General features: G+C 38.8%; 1 protein-coding gene across 1 annotated transcript; it reads right to left on the bottom strand.

Annotated features, from left to right (window-relative positions):
- Positions 1-301: 301 nt before the first annotated feature.
- On the bottom strand, positions 302-15,936 carry LOC115132178 (tyrosine-protein phosphatase non-receptor type 18-like). Its single transcript, XM_029664513.2, has 15 exons — positions 15,832-15,936; positions 9,729-9,837; positions 9,541-9,617; positions 8,908-9,003; positions 8,695-8,733; positions 8,494-8,562; positions 6,037-6,099; positions 5,153-5,295; positions 4,711-4,777; positions 4,498-4,575; positions 4,301-4,390; positions 3,264-3,306; positions 1,360-1,695; positions 1,061-1,150; positions 302-850 (listed from the first exon to the last, which is right to left on the bottom strand). Exons 1-15 carry the CDS (start codon positions 15,913-15,915, stop codon positions 777-779), a joined length of 1,458 nt encoding a protein of 485 aa, XP_029520373.2. The 5' UTR covers positions 15,916-15,936; the 3' UTR covers positions 302-776.
- Positions 15,937-19,461: the final 3,525 nt, after the last annotated feature.

The following is a 19,461-nucleotide window of genomic DNA, read 5'->3' as shown; positions in this document are numbered from 1 at the left end:
CTTGATCTCCAGAGACTGCTCCCAGTTTTCTTCTGCAGACAGAGTATTAGCTTGGTATCTGGAAGATACACAAATGTTCATTTCTTCGTATAAGAAGCTGGCTTTCGATTGATTTCTGTGACTGAAACATCATAGCTTTGAAGAGGTCAATCTTCAAAGCTGCACAGAATGTTCAACAAACTCTTTTCCAGTACAGTACACAGTTTTTACTGTGATCACAAGAACATTTATTGTATCTACATGTACACTGCAATTATTGTGTGGTACACAGGGCTAATACAAATACTTATTTCAAAGAACCTTGAAGAAATTGTTGTCTTTATTGTAAGTCCTTGTTACCAGCAATTAGTAGACATCAAAGCAATAAAGCATGATTCTACCTGTGAAAACACATTTTCCAATACCTGAAACGTCAATAATGAAAAAAAAAAAAAATTATCTCCTGTTACTATAGTGCCACCTGTTGGTTACTACAATCACACTATAGCACCACTGCACTTCAATCGGTAAATGGTATTCAAAACCAATACTTGTCTCAGAATTGAAAGTGGTTTAATATAGTTTTTTCTTTCATCAGTAATATAAATCACAAGATCTGAAAAATATACGGACTCAAATGGGTTACAAAAGATAGATAAATAGATAGATAGATGTATTTCTGTGATCACATACAGTAGATGTTCACAGCAAGTCAAAATAAATAAAGAGCCTATTCCCATTGCTTGTCAAACATGAATGAGTAAAGATGTGTCCAGGCCTGGTATATGGCTGCTATGTCATCTCTCCACACGACTCCACTCTGCCGGGGGATCCCGAGGCCCTTTGGGTTTTTTAATGCGACAGTTGAACTCTGAGGGAAAGTTGAGAAGTGTGGTTGGAATTACTTGAAGACACCTGCAAGTGCATCTAACAGATGACATAGCCTTGTTTTGACATCCAGTCGCAATCATTTTACTCATGAGATTCTGAGGAAATGGATATTACATTGGGTAGCTATAATGGCTTTAGATACAGTATATGACATTGGACAACATTATTAGAAAGACAAGCAGATATTCACCCATGCTACCAGGAGTGCAGCTGTTGGTCATGTGTTTGATGGGATTTGAGACATACTCATAGTCATCTTCGGTCGAGGAATAATGATCAGCTAGAAAAAAAGCAAACGAGAAGAACCAGTAAGACATTTTCCACATAAACAGTTCAACATGGCCGTCAAGGAATTGTTACTTTCAAGAAACCTGAAAGTATTGGTCACTAGATCTAGATTGCAATATTTTGTGCAAGGCACTGATGACACAAACAAAACCATAGCTGGCCTCACATTGGTCTCCAAACACTGCCCTGAAATTCTCTCACCTGCGACCAGCTCATAGCCACTCTGGTCCTCCCCTGCCGAGGCCTCAGCTAGCCTGTGATTGGCTAGTCCAGCTGTGTCATATATGGGTGAGACAGCTGGTGGCGGTTTGGTTGGAAGACACCTGCTCTTGGGCTTGACCATGCTGTAAAGAGCACCGACATGGCATTTTGGGACGCCCAGCTTTTCGTTGTCATAGTGATGGAGAGCGGCCAGAGGGGCGGTGGAAGAGGCTGGTGGCGGGAGCTGTTGGGACTTGTTGACCACGGCATATACGTCATTCATCTTTTGCTGACGAGGCCGAGGCGCTCTGTACTGCACATTAGAATATCTAAAGAGGAGTAGATATCAATATCAATTCACACAAACAGCGAAAAGCAAAAAGGTACAAATATAGCCTTGTTGTTTCTAGCCTACACACCAGATGGTCATGTCTATTATATAAGAGACTGGATTTTCATTACAAGTCTGTTTTCTTTTGGAGCATCTACAGCGGATCTTTACTAGTCGGATAGTAGAAATGAAGATTGATAAGGAATTGCAGCTTTACCATGATGATTTCCTACTAACTATATTATTGTTTACAGAGAAATAGATCATTTTTCTCTAAGCCTGTGATGCGAGCTGAGGGATTCTCAGTAGCAGTTTAACATATGGGAGGGAGGAGAGAGGGTGTCAAAGTGAAGTTTAACAGCCCAGTTTGTCACTTCCTCTGCAACATGATGAATGTTTAGTAGTACAAGCATGGTGAAATCCTTCTGCTTCATTAATCATAAGGACGTTGTGTCCTAAAGTTCTTTTAAATGTTCATCTAAAGCTAACTGGATTAAAGTAATGTTTTATTCAAGATCATCAATGTGTACCACAACACAGTATTTCAATGTACAGTACATATTTCAATGCAGCCAACTAATTGCTTAACTGTCAAGGCAAGGAAGGTGTGTATATATTGTAACAATCAACTACTATGAAATAGTACTACATAACTTGGTGTTGATAAGCCTACGTACACTTAAACGTCATACCCTACACACCCATCATGTAAAGCTCGCAAACATAAAACTGTTGTACTGCAAACTAAAATAGAACTCACTTGAACAAAACAGGAAGCATTCTTTCTTCCCTTGTCTCAAAACTCTCCATCTCTATCAACCGGAGTCAACTTCCCCCATTGTGTCTGAGCACCTTACTGTGGTATCATTAACTCAGGCTGCTTATTAAAGTCACAACTGTTGTTGTAATTGTGTGTAATACAATCACACAGTATAGTGTACAGCAAGCAGTTTAGCAGTTATACTGGCGGGCCCCAGTGGCAATACATTTATAAATGCTTACCTTTACTTGGAAGAGCTGCAGTGTTGGATAGCTTTAGTCAGCTACCTAACATAAATAGCATTCCTCTCTGTCATTCCTCTCTCTCAGGTTGTTGAGTAGGCTAAATTAGCTGCATTAGCTAAGTAAGTGAAAGGTAAACTAAGAAGAAGAAAAAATAACGTCCTACGGAAGTTGTCATAATTACTATGTCTACGAAAAGGGTTGAGAACCATGAGCCTCCTACTGTAGGTTTTGTATTAAGTCTATGTACCCAGAGGAGGACGGAAAATAGCTGTCCTCCAGCTACACAATAGTGCTGAGATTGTGAGATTGCTGTTGAGGCTACTGTAGACCTTCATTGCAAAACAATGTGTTCTAATCAGTTATTTGGTAACATATATTTGGTGATATATTTAGTATAGTTTGATCTAAAAATTATAACATTTTTATGTTTCACTATTAAAAAAAAAGAAATTCACTGAGTAGGATGGTCCTCCCCTTCCTCCACTGAAGAGAAAATAATTTGTTTCAAAGTTCATGAACTCTTACCTTTCTGCAAGTGTCTGAGCGCTGGCTGATGTTGTTGGTGGAGATGTCTTCACAGATGCAACACCATCAAATAAAGGTTGGTTACTCTATTCAGAACAAAATCAACAGTACATCAGAGAGTTATAGGACTTTGTCTCTCATGTTCAGGTGCTGCTCTGTCTGAAAATGGGTGAAAAATTATTTTAATGCGCCAGCACTACATATAGAGGAAGCATGCAGGCTGGATGTTTCCTGCTTAACATTTCTCTTTTTTTCCTAACTCAACACATCACATTGACATCTCAGAGAGAAGTGTAATACAGTATGATCTGATGAAATGGATGACACAATGGGTTTTTGTCACAGAAAAACTCACACACTGGCAGCTGAAGTTATTTTCAAACTGTATAAGCTTTGATCTCATGCAGCTTTCTGACTGCATCACAGACATGCCAATAATTACCATAATCAGGGTTTGGGAGTAACTGATTACATGTAATCTGATTACAAAAAACAGTAACTGTAGTCGGTTACGTAACCGGCAAAAATATTGTCATCAGATTACAGATACTTTTGAAAAACTATATAATTACTTACTGGATTACTTTTAAATTCAGAAAGGATGTTTGTGGGGGGAAACAATTGATAAAAGCATTGACAAAAGAAGCAAGTTTAAATTTGTTCCACCTGAGCGAGTCTGACCACAAGTCAGAGACCACTATAATAACACACCAAATGGGTTTGATAGATCCTTTTTGTCTTCTTCTAATGCCTCTTAAGGGGAAAGTAATCCAAATGTAACTGAAAGCAATCAGATTACATTACTGAGTTTGGGTAATCCAAAAAATATATTACTGATTATAATTTTAGACAGGTAACTAGTAAATGCAATGGATTACATTTAGATTAACCTACCCAACCCTGACAATAATACTGCATGCCCTCTCATGTCATTGCTTTAGTAAAGCTTGCTTGACCATGAATACCAGTATGACATGTGCTGAATACTGTGTTGTAGAAAGGCTAACACCTGGGGGTTGGAAATAGCAATTACAAAAACATTATACTATGGTTGAACAAAAGTAGCAGTTTCTGTCTTACCTTGGTGAGATTCTGGGAGTTGTTCTCAGCTGACCGTAAAGCCTTCTCAAACATGTAAGCCACGGCAGAAAACACAAACCGATACTGTTCCTGAGTGGAGAGATGGGAAAAATATTATTTCAGTATGTACTATAACACATAGATGTAAATAAACATCATTTTGATCTGATATTAAATTCTGTCTGATAATAAAATACCTTTGTCTGAACTGCTGATGGCCTCTGACTCCTTAGTTCCACTACAATCTTCATGATACTGAAATCTTCTTTAATTTGCTGGTGTGGAAACATGGATTTACCAAAACACTCACTTATCGTTTTTACAGTTTGTATTGTTCTTGTTTTATTATTCATCGGTGCAGCATACAAATGATGCCATCAATGTACTGTCCTGAACATAAGTAGTAATACCTTTGTGACAAGAAGATCGTGAACATAATCCAGGGCACAAATCACCCCTGTTCTTCCGCAACCAGCACTGGAAATAGAAGAGAAAAATACCTGCTTCATTTATCACTCTGGTAACACTAGAACATAACCACAGACGGCCACAACATGGACATAAGTCATATGAGTCGACGGACCACATGAGGTCCTGAATATTTAACATTTCTCACTTCATTTAAATTGCGTCATTAAAATGCATTGAGCACAAGGAGTACATGTGGCCTCGTGATAAACAACATTAAATTATATGCATGGATGGATTTTAATGGGCATATGGATCATAATCTGTCTGAGCATGATCATTACATCTCAGAGCACAAAAAGCTCACCAGGCAGACAGTAATGACAGCTTGGCATTTTGGGCTGTGCTGTATCAAATGTACTGTAGAGTAGGAGACAAACAAACCTGCAGTGGATGAGAACAGGGCTAGTGTTGTTTCCTTGGTCTTTGCGAGCCATATCCATCATTCCTAAAATACCATAAACGGTGTATGGAACGTCATGATCAGGCCATGCTGTGTATTGGAATTGAGAGATTTTCCGTGTTTCCTAGCACAAAACATGGTTTGCATTACTACCCTACCAAGCAAAAGAACGGTAACTGCACATTGTCAAAAATTAGTTATTGACATTTTTTATACATTAAATATATGCTTTATCATGTGGACAAATATCCTGCTTACATTGTGTTGTGTTATGGAGAAAATGGGGGGTTATGTTTACAGTAACTGGAAAAAGGCATCACTCAATTCAGTTACTGCCTTTTACCTTGGTTTCACTGAGCTTTGGACTGGTGTCCACGGTTTACCATGGTATTATTTATTATTCTTTACTGATACAAACTATATGACACTGACAACCACGTACAAATAAATATATTAACACAAGTTTGTGTAAAAAAATAAATATATATATATATTCCAGTGGGTGTACCAAGCAAGAAAGCAGTAACTGCCGTCTAGGGTCAAAGGTCATGTCAGGGGTCAGGGTCAATATTAATAAAAAATAACCTCATAGTAACAATAAAACATAGTAACAATAAAACAACTTTGAAGTCATTTTTCTCAGTTTCACTCTATCAGCAAATACTGCTAATTTGCTTGGTCGGGCAGATTACTTCACTGGCTCCCTCATTCAACTTCCTGGAAATTTACAAACAATGTGAGATTATCCAAAGTGAATAACGGTTGTTGGAAAATACTGATTAAATTCAACCATTTTGAAGAATTGTGTAACTAGTGCTGCACAGAAATAAAACAATTTTCCCCTTTTTCATAGTTGGACACTTACCTCATGATATCTCACTGTCAGAGCGCGGAAAACTACTTCCTCATTTGGGCTGGATTCCTGAAACTGAAAAGACATTTCACTAAACATTTTCTAGTCTTTCCTGAAACAGATCCCTGTGTTCCATGCAGACAACAACATATGGGTCAATGTGCAGTGCCATGAAATAACAAAATAGAGTACACTTTTTTAACCTTTATTTAACTAGGCAAGTCAGTTAAAGAACAAATTCTTATTTCCAATGACGGCCTAGGAACAGTGGGTTAACTGCCTGTTCAGGGGCAGAATGACAGATTTGTACCTTGTCAGCTCAGGGATTTGAACTTGCGGTTACTAGTCCAACGCTCTAACCACTAGGCTACCCTGCCGCCCCTTAGTTCACAGGAAATGACAAATCATCTCTGCAGGCTGTTAGGTAAAAATGGAACTCTTCATGAATAGTTTCAGAAGACTATAGGGCAACAGCACTATGTGCACACTGGAACATTGGTGTGGGAGGCAACCCGTCTGTCTAGAGACACCATATTTCATCAATAGTAATACAACTGTGCACATACACTACCGTTCAAAAGTTTGGGGTCACTTAGAAATGTCATTGTTTAAAAAAACAAATGTCAATGTTTTTTTTTTACCCCTTTTCCTCCCCAATTTCGTGGTATCCAATTGTTTTAGTTGCTACTATCTTGTCTCATCGCTACAACTCCCGTACGGGCTTGGGAGAGACGAAGGTTGAAAGTCATGTGTCCTCCGATACACAACCCAACCACTCCGCACTGCTTCTTAACACAACACCATCCAACCCAGAAGCCAGCCGCACCAATGTGTCAGAGGAAACACCGTGCACCTGGCAACCTTGGTTAGCGCGCACTGTGCCCGGCCCACCACAGGAGTCGCTGGTGCGCGATGAGACAAGGATTTCCCTACCGGCCAAACGAACCCAGAGTCTCTGGTGGCACAGCTGGCGCTGCAGTACAGCGCCCTTAACCAGTGCGCCATCCGGGAGGCCAAAATGTCCTTGTTTTTGAAAGAAAAGTCACTTTTTTGTCCATTAAAATAACATCAAATTGATCAGAAATACAGTGTAGACATTGTTAATGTCACAAATTACTATTGTAGTTGGAAACAGCAGTATTTTTATGGAATATCTACATAGGCGTACAGAGGCCCGTTATCAGCAACCATCACTCCTGTGTTCCAATGACACGTTGTGTTAGCTAATCCACGTTTATCATTTTAAAAGGTGAATTGATAATTAGAAAACCTTTTTGCAATTATGTTAGCACAGCTGAAAACTGTTGTGCTGTCACGACTTCTGCCGAAGTTGGTGCCTCTCCTTGTTCGGCGGTCATCGTCACCGGCTTTCTAGCTGCCCCCGATCCACGTTTCTGTTTCCATTTGTTATGTCTTGATTTGTTATTTGTTATGTCTGGTTCCCATTACGTTATTATTATTTCCCTATTTAACCCTCTAGTTCTCATTATGTTTTGTGCGTGATTGTTCCTGGTTTTGTGTTCGTCTTTTGTGTTAGGGTTTGTTATCCCTGAGTGGATTTATTGGCTGTTTATTTTTTCTGAGTAAAGTACGTTATTTTACTCAGTTCTGTGTCCTGCGCCTGACTCCGTCCTCATCTCTGCACAACTGACACTTGACATGTGCTTATTATAGAAGCAATAAAACTGGCCTTCTTTAGACACGTTGAGTACCCGGAGTGTTACCATTTGTGGGTTCATTTACAGGCTCAAAATGGCCAGAAACAAATAACTTTCTTCTGAAACTTGTCAGTCTATTCTTGTTCTGAGAAATGAAGGCTATTCCATGCGAGAAATTGCCAAGAAACTGAAGATCTCGTACAACGCTGTGTACTATTTCCTTCACAGAACAGCGCAAACTGGCTCTAACCAGAATAGAAAGAGGAGTGGGAGGCCCCGGTGCACAACTGAGGCCAGCATCCCGGAGTCACCTCTTCACTGTTGACGGTGAGACTGGTGTTTTGCCGGTACTATTTAATGAAGCTGCCAGTTGAGGACTTGTGAGGCATCTGTTTCTCAAACTAGACACTCTAATAGAATAGCTTTCATTTTTGAGAACAATAATAGACTGATGAGTTTCAGAAGAAAGTTATTTGTTTCTAGCCATTTTGAGCCTGTAATCGAACCCACAAATGGTGATGCTCCAGATACTCAACGAGTCTAAAGAAGGCCAGTTGTATTGCTTCTTTAATCAGTACAACAGTTTTCAGCTTTGCTAACATAATTGCAAAAGGGTTTTCTAATGATTAATTAGCCTTTTAAAATAATAAACTTAAAAAGCCAACACAACGTGCCATTGGAACACAGGAGTGATGGTTGCTGATAATGGGCCTCTGTACACCTATGTAGATATTCCATAAAAAATCTGCCGTTTCCAGCTACAATAGTGATTTACATACAATATAATGAAGATATACTGACAAACACTTACATTTGACACAATAAAGGGACCAAAATGGGTTGTTTCTTTGAAAGTAGTCCAGTAGCACTCACACTTTTTCTACAAAAAGACATTGAATAAAATGTGGACACAAGCATCAAAATCATACAGTTCATAAATCTTACAGTACACTAATATGTTTACACTCCCACTGTGCCTTTTTCAACAAGAGGTGACTAAAAGGGCATTTACTTTTCCCATTTCAATTTCTCTGCAAGCCATGATTATGACCTAAAACAGGGAGAGAAAATATGGCAACCATAAGATATGGAGACAATTCTCCCATTATTCATCTTTTAGTGTCATTTTTTCCTATATATTTAGTAATAGAGTAAATTATATGGAAACAGAGCTACTGTACAAGCTGCACTACATGTATATAAAGCTGAAAATTATCTTCCATACCTTTACATCATACTGCCAAATCATTCGCCAGAAGTCCACCAAAGTGTGTCTCAGAGGCCCTTGGGTCGCTATGTATGTTTTGGTCTTTGTTGCACCCTAGAGGAGAGATTAAATAAAGCAATCAGTTAAAGAGCAACTGCTTTTTAAAAACAACAAATCCCTTTGAAAATGGCCTATGTGACATCGATATGAGTCAAAAACAGTGATTCTAGTGTCAAAATGTACTACAAAGTGTAAATAGGATCATTTTGGTCATAAAGTCAGTCTGGTCTAAAATGGAGTTTGGAACATCTGTGTGTCACAACAGGTGAATTAAGGTTGGGTTGTGATTTGACGATGTCCATTTGCCCACAAACATATGGGTGAACAAATTAATTACTGATTAATCTTGAATCATTCTGTGGATTTTGATGGAAAAAAATAGGCTTCCCTGTCTACAGTGTCTCATTGGGACAAACATCATTATCCAAATGCGGAATCTGTCAAGAAACACACCTCTAAGACTGAAATCTAATTTTTCTAATAAGCAACAGAAAAACACAGGTGCCAATCAATGTGTTCAGTGACTCTTTCAGATTGAGCTGAATGATGACACAAAATAGGACTGTTGACTAAATGGGAGCAATACTGTACCTTAATGAAGCTGGCGTTGATATAGTCCAAATCATTCTCATTTGTCAGTAGAGTCAGGGGCACACGGGTCTGGTCATCTATATAAAAATACATGAGTTTTTGTTCAGATAAGTTTAATATTAAGCAAGAATCTCATTTTCAATTAGAGTAAAAAACAACCGTTTTTAAGCCTCTATTGTGGTGCTTACATGGTAAAATGTCTCTGTAACGGTTCTTCTTTACATTCTCCATCAGTTCCCCCGCTATCGTGGTAAGGCCAAAATCTTTCTTGATGACAGAAGTCTGAGCACGAATATTCTACAAACAAATAAAGACAAACATAACACACGAAAGCTGAGTTTGGGAGAAATGTCCATTGTAAAAGTGAAAGTCACCCAGTAAAATACTACTTGAGTAAAAGTCTAAAAGTATTTGGTTTTAACTATACTTAAGTATCAAAAGTAAATGTAATTGCAAAAATATCCTTAAATATCAAAAGTAAAAGTTCAAATTCCTTATATTAAGCAAACCAGACGGCACAAATGTTTTTAGTTTTTATTTAAGGATAGCTAGCGGCACACTTAAACACTTATTTACAAATGAAGCATTTATGTTTAGTGAGTCTGCCAGATAAGAGGCGGTAGGGATGACCAGGAATGTTCTCTCGATGAGTGTGTGAATTGGAACATTTTCCTGTCCTACTAAGCATTCTAAATATAATGAGTACTTTTGGGTGTCAGGAAAAATGTATGGAGTAAAAAGTACATTATTTTCTTTAGGAATGTAGTCAAGTAAAAGTAAAAGTAGTCAAAAATATAAAGAGTAAAGTAAAGTACAGATACAGTGGGGAGAACAAGTATTCGATAACCTGCAAAATTGGCAGTGTTTCCTACTTACAAAGCATGTAGAGGTCTGTAACTTTTATCATAGGTACACTTCAACTGTGAGAGGACGGAATCTAAAACAAAAATCCAGAAATATGATTTTTAAGTCATTAATTTACATTTTATTGCATGACATAAGTATTTGATCCATCAGAAAAGCAGAATTTAATATTTGGTACAGAAACCTTTGTTTGCAATTACAGAGATCATATGTTTCCTGTAGTTCTTGACCAGGTTTGCACACACTGAAGCAGGGATTTTGGCCCACTCCTCCATACAGACCTTCTCCAGATCCTTCAGGTTTCGGGGCTGTCGCTGGGCAATACGGACTTTCAGCTCCCTCCAAAGACTTTCTATTGGTTTCGGGTCTGGAGACTGGCTAGGCCACTCTAGGACCTTGAGATGCTTCTTACGGAGCCACTCCTTAGTTGCCCTGGCTGTGTGTTTCGGGTCATTGTCATGCTGGAAGACCCAGCCACGACCCATCTTCAATGCTCTTACTGAGTGAGGGAAGGAGGTTGGCCAAGATCTTGCGATACATGGCCCCATCCATTCTCCCCTCAATACGGTGCAGTCGTCCTGTCCCCTTTGCAGAAAAGAAAGCTGTTTCCACCTCCATGCTTCACAGTTGGGATGGTGTTCTTTGGGTTGTACTCATCCTTCTTCTTCCTCCAAACATGGCGAGTGGAGTTTAGACCAAAAAGCTCTATTTTTGTCTCATCAGACCACATGACCTTCTCCCATCCAGATGGTCATTGGCAAACTTCAGACGGGCCTGGACATGCGCTGGCTTGAGCAGGGGGACCTTGCGTGCGCTGCAGGATTTTAATCCATGACGGCGTAGTGTGTTACTAATGGTTTTCTTTGAGACTGTGGTCCCAGCTCTCTTAAGGTCATTGACCAGGTCCTGCCGTGTAGTTTTGGGCTGATACCTCACCTTCCTCATGATCATTGATGCCCCACAAGGTGAGATCTTGCATGGAGTCCCAGACCGATGGTGATTGGCCCTTCATCTTGAACTTCTTCCATTTTCTAATAATTGCACCAACAGTTGTTGCCTTCTCACCAAGCTGCTTGCCTATTGTCCTGTAGCCCATCCCAGCCTTGTGCAGGTCTACAATTTTAACCCTGATGACCTTACACAGCTCTCTGGTCTTGGCCATTGTGGAGAGGTTTGAGTCTGTTTGATTGAGTGTGTGGACAGGTGTCTTTTATACAGGTAACGAGTTCAAACAGGTGCAGTTAATACAGGTAATGAATGGAGAACAGGAGGGTTTCTTAAAGAAAGACTATCAGGTCTGTGAGAGCCGGAATTCTTACTGGTTGGTAGGTGATCAAATACATATGTCATGCAATAAAATGCAAATGAATTACTTAAAAATCATACAATGTGATTTTCTGGATTTTTGTTTTAGATTCCGTCTCTCACAGTTGAAGTGTACCTATGATAAAAAAATTACAGACCTCTACATGCTTTGTAAGTAAGAAAACCTGCAAAATCGGCAGTGTATCAAATACTTGTTCTCCCCACTGTACATAAAAAATTACTTAAGTACAGGACGGCTGCACCGTATTGAGGGGAGAATGGATGGGGCCATGTATCGCAAGATCTTGGCCAACAACCTCCTTCCCTCACTCAGTAAGAGCATTGAAGATGGGTCATGGCTGGGTCTTCCAGCATGACAATGACCCGAAACACACAGCCAGGGCAACTAAGGAGTGGCTCCGTAAGAAGCATCTCAAGGTCCTGGAGTGGCCTAGCCAGTCTCCAGACCTGAAACCAATAGAAAGTCTTTGGAGGGAGCTGAAAGTCCGTATTGCCCAGCGACAGCCCCGAAACCTGAAGGATCTGGAGAAGGTCTGTATGGAGGAGTGGGCCAAAATCACTGCTTCAGTGTGTGCAAACCTGGTCAAGAACTACAGGAAACATATGATCTCTGTAATTGCAAACAAAGGTTTCTGTACCAAATATTAAATTCTGCTTTTCTGATGTATCAAATACTTATGTCATGCAATAAAATGTAAATTAATGACTTAAAAATCATACAATGTGATTTCTGGATTTTTGTTTTAGATTCCGTCCTCTCACAGTTGAAGTGTACCTATGATAAAAATTACAGACCTCTACATGCTTTGTAAGTAAGAAAACCTGCAAAATCGGCAGTGTATCAAATACTTGTTCTCCCCACTGTACATAAAAAATTACTTAAGTACAGGACGGCTGCACCGTATTGAGGGGAGAATGGATGGGGCCATGTATCGCAAGATCTTGGCCAACAACCTCCTTCCCTCACTCAGTAAGAGCATTGAAGATGGGTCATGGCTGGGTCTTCCAGCATGACAATGACCCGAAACACACAGCCAGGGCAACTAAGGAGTGGCTCCGTAAGAAGCATCTCAAGGTCCTGGAGTGGCCTAGCCAGTCTCCAGACCTGAAACAAATAGAAAGTCTTTGGAGGGAGCTGAAAGTCCGTATTGCCCAGCGACAGCCCCGAAACCTGAAGGATCTGGAGAAGGTCTGTATGGAGGAGTGGGCCAAAATCCCTGCTTCAGTGTGTGCAAACCTGGTCAAGAACTACAGGAAACATATGATCTCTGTAATTGCAAACAAAGGTTTCTGTACCAAATATTAAATTCTGCTTTTCTGATGTATCAAATACTTATGTCATGCAATAAAATGTAAATTAATGACTTAAAAATCATACAATGTGATTTCTGGATTTTTGTTTTAGATTCCGTCCTCTCACAGTTGAAGTGTACCTATGATAAAAATTACAGACCTCTACATGCTTTGTAAGTAAGAAAACCTGCAAAATCGGCAGTGTATCAAATACTTGTTCTCCCCACTGTACATAAAACATTACTTAAGTAGTTCTTTAAAGTAGTACTTTAAAGTATTTTTACTTAAGTACATTACACAACTGCATACAGTGATATCTAAGATGTTACACATGAAACATATAAGAAGCCCTTAGCTTAGTGCAAGAACTCACAATCCAATTTACGCAGGAGCTAATGTAGCTGACAGTCAACGACACGCAACAGTATCAATATGGCTTGCTATTTTTTTTTTATACATGTATCTGAGAAATGAAAGGCCCCTGAGTGGAAATAGGCTTGTCTTTGTCAACAACAAAAAAATATTGGTTGCTTAGACATATTTTGCAAACGTTTTCGTGGGTGTGGTGAAATATCAGAATAAACACATAAAAACCTGTGGTGTCTGTTTTTCACCACAGATGTCTGTGTTAAGCTACTGTAATGTGGAACCAGTAAAGAAAGGCTGGGCAGTTATGTGATAACACAGGTCTCTTCACAGCCTACAATAGACATCATTACATTATTACGTGACCACCATTTCTCACTTTGCACATTCTGTCACTTGAATTGGGCTACTTAGAAAAGAGTTCACCTGTATTACTATTTTGGTCATTGTTGTCATTGATTCAACATACAAACATAACCATGTTTATTGATAAAAATCTGGCTCTGGAAATTAAAAGACACTGACATAATTCACAATGGACCAGTAGGGCTGAAAGGGCAGTGCTGTAACAAGGAAATGTTAGTGGACTCAGTGTTAATAGATAACTCACTTTGCAACCTAAATGAGGAACAAAATGACTAGCCTACCTATCTTGAAACAGAGGTTCAGATGTAACAAAAACCTACAGTAGCTACAGTTGAAGTCTGAAGTTTACATACACTTAGGTTGGAGTCAACCACTCCACAAATGTCTTGTTAACAAACTATAGTTTTGGCAAGTTGGTTAGGACATCTACTTTGCGCATGACACAAGTCATTTTTCCAACAATTGTTTACAGACAGATTATTTCACTTGTAATTCACTGTATCCCAATTCTAGTGGGTCAGATGTTTACATACACTAAGTTGACTGTGCCTTTAAACAGCTTGGAAAATTCCAGAAAATTATGTCATGGCTTTAGAGATTCTGATAGGCTAATTGACGTAATTTGAGTCAATTGGAGGTGTACCTGTGGATGTATTTCAAGGCCTACCTTCAAACTCAGTGCCTCTTTGCTTGACATCGTGGGAGAATCAAAAAGAAATCAGCAAAGATCTCAGAAAAATTATTGTAGACCTCCACAAGTCTGGTTCATCCTTGGGAGCAATGTCCAAACACCTGAAGGGACCACGTTCATCTGTACAAACAATAGTATGCAAATATAAACACCATGGGACCACGTAGCCATCATACCACTCAGGAAGGAGGCGCATTCTGTCTCCTAGAGATGAACATACTTTGGTGCGAAAAGTGCAAATCAATCCCAGAACAACAGCAAAGGACCTTGTGAAGATGCTGGAACTAACAGGTACAAAAGTATCTATATCCACAGTAAAACGAGTCCTATATCGACATAACCTGAAAGGCCGCTCAGCAAGGAAGAAGCCACTGCTTCAAAACCGCCATAAAAAAGCCAGACTACGTTTTGCAACTGCACATGGGGACAAAGATTGTACTTTTTTGAGAAATGTCCTCTGGTCTGATGAAGCAAAAATATAACTGTTTGGCCATAATGACCATTGTTACATTTGTAGGAAAAAGGGAGAGGCTTGCAAGCCAAAGAATACCTTGACTCAGTTACACCAGCTCTGTCAGGAGGAATGGGCCAAAATTCACCCAACTTATTGTGAGAAGCTACCCGAAACGTTTGACCCAAGTTAAGCCATTTAAAGGCAATGCTACCAAATACTTAATTGAGTGTATGTAAACTTCTGACACACTGGGAATGTGATGAAATATATCAAAGCTGAAATAAATAATTCTCTCTAATATTTTTCTGACGTTTCACATTCTTAAAATAAAGTGGTGATCCTAACTGACCTAAGACAAGGAATTTTTACTCGGGTGAAATGTTAGGAATTGTTGAAAACTGAGTTGAAATGTATTTTGCTAAGGTGTATGTAAACTTCTGACTTTAACTGTAAATAGACTTCTGCAAATGTCACTATTCAGTGTTTTGTCAAAATAAAACTGAATTAGTGGTTTACTTCTATGTACACTTCTTTCTAAATGTGCCTTAAAGACTTAATCCACTGATTTGAAAGGTTTGTGTTAAATAGGCTACATTCGAGATTGTGCATTTATTTATACTATAGAGAAAGCAAAGAGCCAACATGATTTTCAGCTTTATTACAGGGGAAACATTTGAATAGCCTACTTTTCCTTTATCCTACCTTGCAGGTTTACCCCATCTGGACCAGTGATAGACATGTTGCACATCACAAAACATCATTAGACCTATTTTAACCAGTTAATTGCAATCAATTTATGAATACACATGCCCTAAATCATATATTTTACATCTGAAAATATTGCCTGATCTTATTTATCTATATATGGGAATGAATTATAAACTAACAATAGAGAGTTATGGTGATGGTCACACCAAGGATTCCCACTTACAATATACTCAGATGAGATGTTGCCCTCCGCTCTGCTGTCATCTGCCAAGGACATCTGACCCACGAACCTCGATAGGTGCTCCATCTGCGCGACTATGGATGTCAATTTCACTTTTTAAATGCCAGGCAGTGGTTGACCGCTTTTGCCTATCAATACAATTCGAGACAAACGCAGAGCGCCTTGCCGCTCCCGTCTCTACCGCGATGATTAGCCTTAAGTTCCGCGTGTACCTCTTGGAACGTTCCTCATGTCACTGTCACTATAGGACAGTCATGTAAATTTCCGCATTGAAGGCTACTTTGCCTTAATTATTGGCGTGAGGTGAGGAATTTTCACATAAACTCCAATACACTACAACAGCTGGAAACATGTATAGCATTTATTTTTTGCAAACAAGGATATTTAAAGCCTATTTAAACATAATTTAAAGCTTTTTCAAAGCTTTATCATGAAGTTAGTTATACAATTAAATATAGGCGAATGTTTTATTTTTACATAACGTTATCAAGCAGGCTATCAGTACACTAATCTAATTTAGACCTATAATATAAGTGAAATCTAAAACGTGCACCCTGATAAGATTTTCAGAAAGATTGATAAGCCTTACACGTTCTAAAAATATATATCATATGCGGTTTATTGCATTGGCCAGAGGATTCGTAAACCCATATGAACTCAGAGCCTCTGTATTCTAACAGGAATTGTAACATCACGGAAGTTTCCTGAGTGTTTTAGATGGGTGTTCTACTGCCTATTCCTATTAGGGAAGGCATATCGAGGCATGGTTTACTGTAACTGTACCTTCAATGCATCAGAAGATACCTCATCATCAGCACATGCCTTTTTTTTGCATCGCAATAACACAGGAAAATGGCTAGCCTATCCATAGCTGTGTCCAGATTCACAGACACCAGTTACACTCAAAACTTGCCTGCTTAAAATTTAAACAGACTGGGAAAATGATTGTCAACTTAACTGTGAATGGTGAAAGATTTTCATGCGAATATTCTAAAATCCGCATTTTCCAGTTTTTGTGCCGTTAAAGTAAAGACACATCGTGACAGCTGTAATCGAAACAGGAAGTTTCGGTCCAATTTATAAATGCCGACAGATAGGCCTAATTTGTTTGTTCGACATGGTAGGATCTTTTTGTGTCGGTTTAATTATTTATGCGAGAAATGGCGATGAAACGCATTAATGCGATAATATTGATGTAATAAGCATCATATCGATGTAAACTTGGAGTCATGCGATGATATGGTGTGTGGTCCTCCCACTACGACTAGGGAAACCATGCAGTTTATTAGGCTACAGATGAAATAACTCATGTTGAACTTCACAGGGTGATGAAAGTGCATGGTGATCTTGATGCTATTTTCCAATAAATATTGAAGGTCTGATTCTGGTGACAGGATGATGGATGCTTGACTTCCATTTGACAATAATAAATATTCTTGCTCTTATGCATAATAAGCTCATCATGTAGACTAGCCTAACTGCACGGTATCTGCAAACAGTTCAGAGCAAGTGTCAAGACCACAGTAGGCATATTTGCTACATATTTAACTTAACAGGTTTTTTTTTTACAAAACTATTGGTAAAGTAGAATATGCGATGGAAACACATTGAACTTTAGATGTTTATTTGGTACATGAAAACATAAGTGAAAAAGTGCATTGTGTGCACTACCTCATCACACACTATTTTTTATCTGCAACAAGTCAATTTGAATGCGATGGAAACACATTGAACTTTAGATGTTTATTTGGTACATGAAAACATAAGTGAAAAAGTACATTGTGTGCACTACCTCATCACACACTATTTTTTATCTGCAACAAGTCAATTTGGTGGAAACACCACTGGCTGGAAAATTGGCATATTTTCTTTAAGAGAATTCTAGAATATTCACATGACAATCACCAATTGGATGGAAACCTAGCTAATGACACTGAAATGTTAGTTCAAAAGAGGGTCTGAATTTACTTTTCGTAGCAGGTTAGTAGAATTTATGCAGCAGGTTAGGATCATTAACGTAGCAGGTTAGGTTAAGGTTAGGAAAAGGATTAGGGTTAGCTAAAATGCCAAAAAGTTGCACTTTTGACGTCAGTTTGACATAAACTGTATACCATCTAGCCATGTCCCTTTCCCACTGCCTCTGGAAGTTGGTGTACCCTGCCTAAACATTTAAAATGTAAATTTAATATAGTACCATAGTATGAGCCATAACATATTGATAAAAGTCACCCACACAAAACACAGCCCTTATAAGTTTTTCTAAAATTCCCTATTGGAAAAATCAATGGTGGAAAAACGATTGGAACCATTTCCCTGTATGACCGCTAGGTTTTAAGGGTATTATGACACCTCCACCGTGGCGATCTATTGGGTGGTAGGGACTTCCCAATGATCCCGTATAGCAAGGACCGGAAACGCAACACCATATTGTAGAAAATATGGCGGAAAAATTAGGATGTCCCACTCAAGCCGTTCACCTTTGTAAAAAATGGTCCCCGGTCTGCTTAAGGGGTTGGCTCTCCCATAGGCACCAATGCATTAGCAGTTGGGTCTGAACTCCTTAGTTCATAGCAGTCCTTCACGGAGTGATGTTCACTGCGATCACGTGGGTCTTACTGGGGTACGGATGTAAAAAATACCTTCAAATTTGCTGTTGGCGCCCATTCAAATTAGCCCAAAGGTTGCCTTGATAAATCTAGTTCATTCTCTAAATTAAATACCATGACTATTTTCTCATTAGCTGGGAATGTTGTTTGACATGTCTGATACAACATACTTTATTGATATTGTTATCAACCTACTGCATACCCCTATTGCATAAAATATTTATTTTCATGTGCAAGGTGTTCTATTAGCGTGCTAACACTCATTAAGGCAGGTAGAATAGCTAGCCATCGCTAGCATTCACTGGTTAAAGTTGAAGTAACTTTTGAGTGTAATGGAGTCGACTGGTGACTATGGCATGAATATTTAGAGAGCTTGGGACTATAAGGTTCTATATGCAATTTTGCCAAACTGTTGTTATGGACATAGCCTTGTTCAGTTCAATGTTCTCTATGTATATAGCACTATAATATATAATATAGCACTCAATATATAATTCATGACATTTGGTCAGGAGCTATCCAGTTATAACAAATTGAGTTTTTATATGGGTGTCATTATTGCTTGAAATCAGGCTTAGCTGCATTGCTTTCAATGCTGAATGATTGCTTCCGTACCCCACTTGTCCCAGCTTGCGTGAATTTCGTGGAAAACATCACTTTGCCATCTGGACCTATTGCTGTAGCCTACAGTGCCTTCGGAAAGTATTCAGACCCCTTGACATTTTACACATTTTGTTACATTACAGCCTTATTCTAAAATGGATATAAAAAATCCTCATCAATCTACACACAATACACCATAATGACAAAGCAAAAACAGGTTTTTATAAATTTTAGCAAATTTATTACAAATAAAAAACAGAAATAACATATTTATATAAGTATTCAGACCCTTTGCTATGAGACTCGAAATTGAGCTCAGGTGCATCCTGATCCCATGGATCTCCTTGAGATGTTTCTACAACGTTTTGTATTGGAGTCAAACTGTGGAAAATATAATTGATAT

The sequence above is a fragment of the Oncorhynchus nerka genome, linkage group LG7 (assembly GCF_034236695.1).
Source record: "Oncorhynchus nerka isolate Pitt River linkage group LG7, Oner_Uvic_2.0, whole genome shotgun sequence".
Taxonomy (NCBI): domain Eukaryota; kingdom Metazoa; phylum Chordata; class Actinopteri; order Salmoniformes; family Salmonidae; genus Oncorhynchus; species Oncorhynchus nerka.
Note: the sequence above shows the minus strand (reverse complement) of the source record. Positions and strands in the feature narration are given on the sequence as shown.

What these genes read in the sequence shown, in the direction of transcription:
- LOC115132178 (XM_029664513.2), bottom strand. Translation starts at nt 15,915, where the DNA reads ATGGAGCACCTATCGAGGTTCGTGGGTCAGATGTCCTTGGCAGATGAC. An exon ending in TGTTGCATCTGTGAAGACAT is followed by an intron (nt 1,696 to 3,263) that starts CTCCACCAACAA and finishes GATATCTACTCC; the next exon opens with TCTTTAGATATTCTAATGTG. An exon ending in TGGCTATGAGCTGGTCGCAG is followed by an intron (nt 1,151 to 1,359) that starts GTGAGAGAATTT and finishes CTTTTTTTCTAG; the next exon opens with CTGATCATTATTCCTCGACC.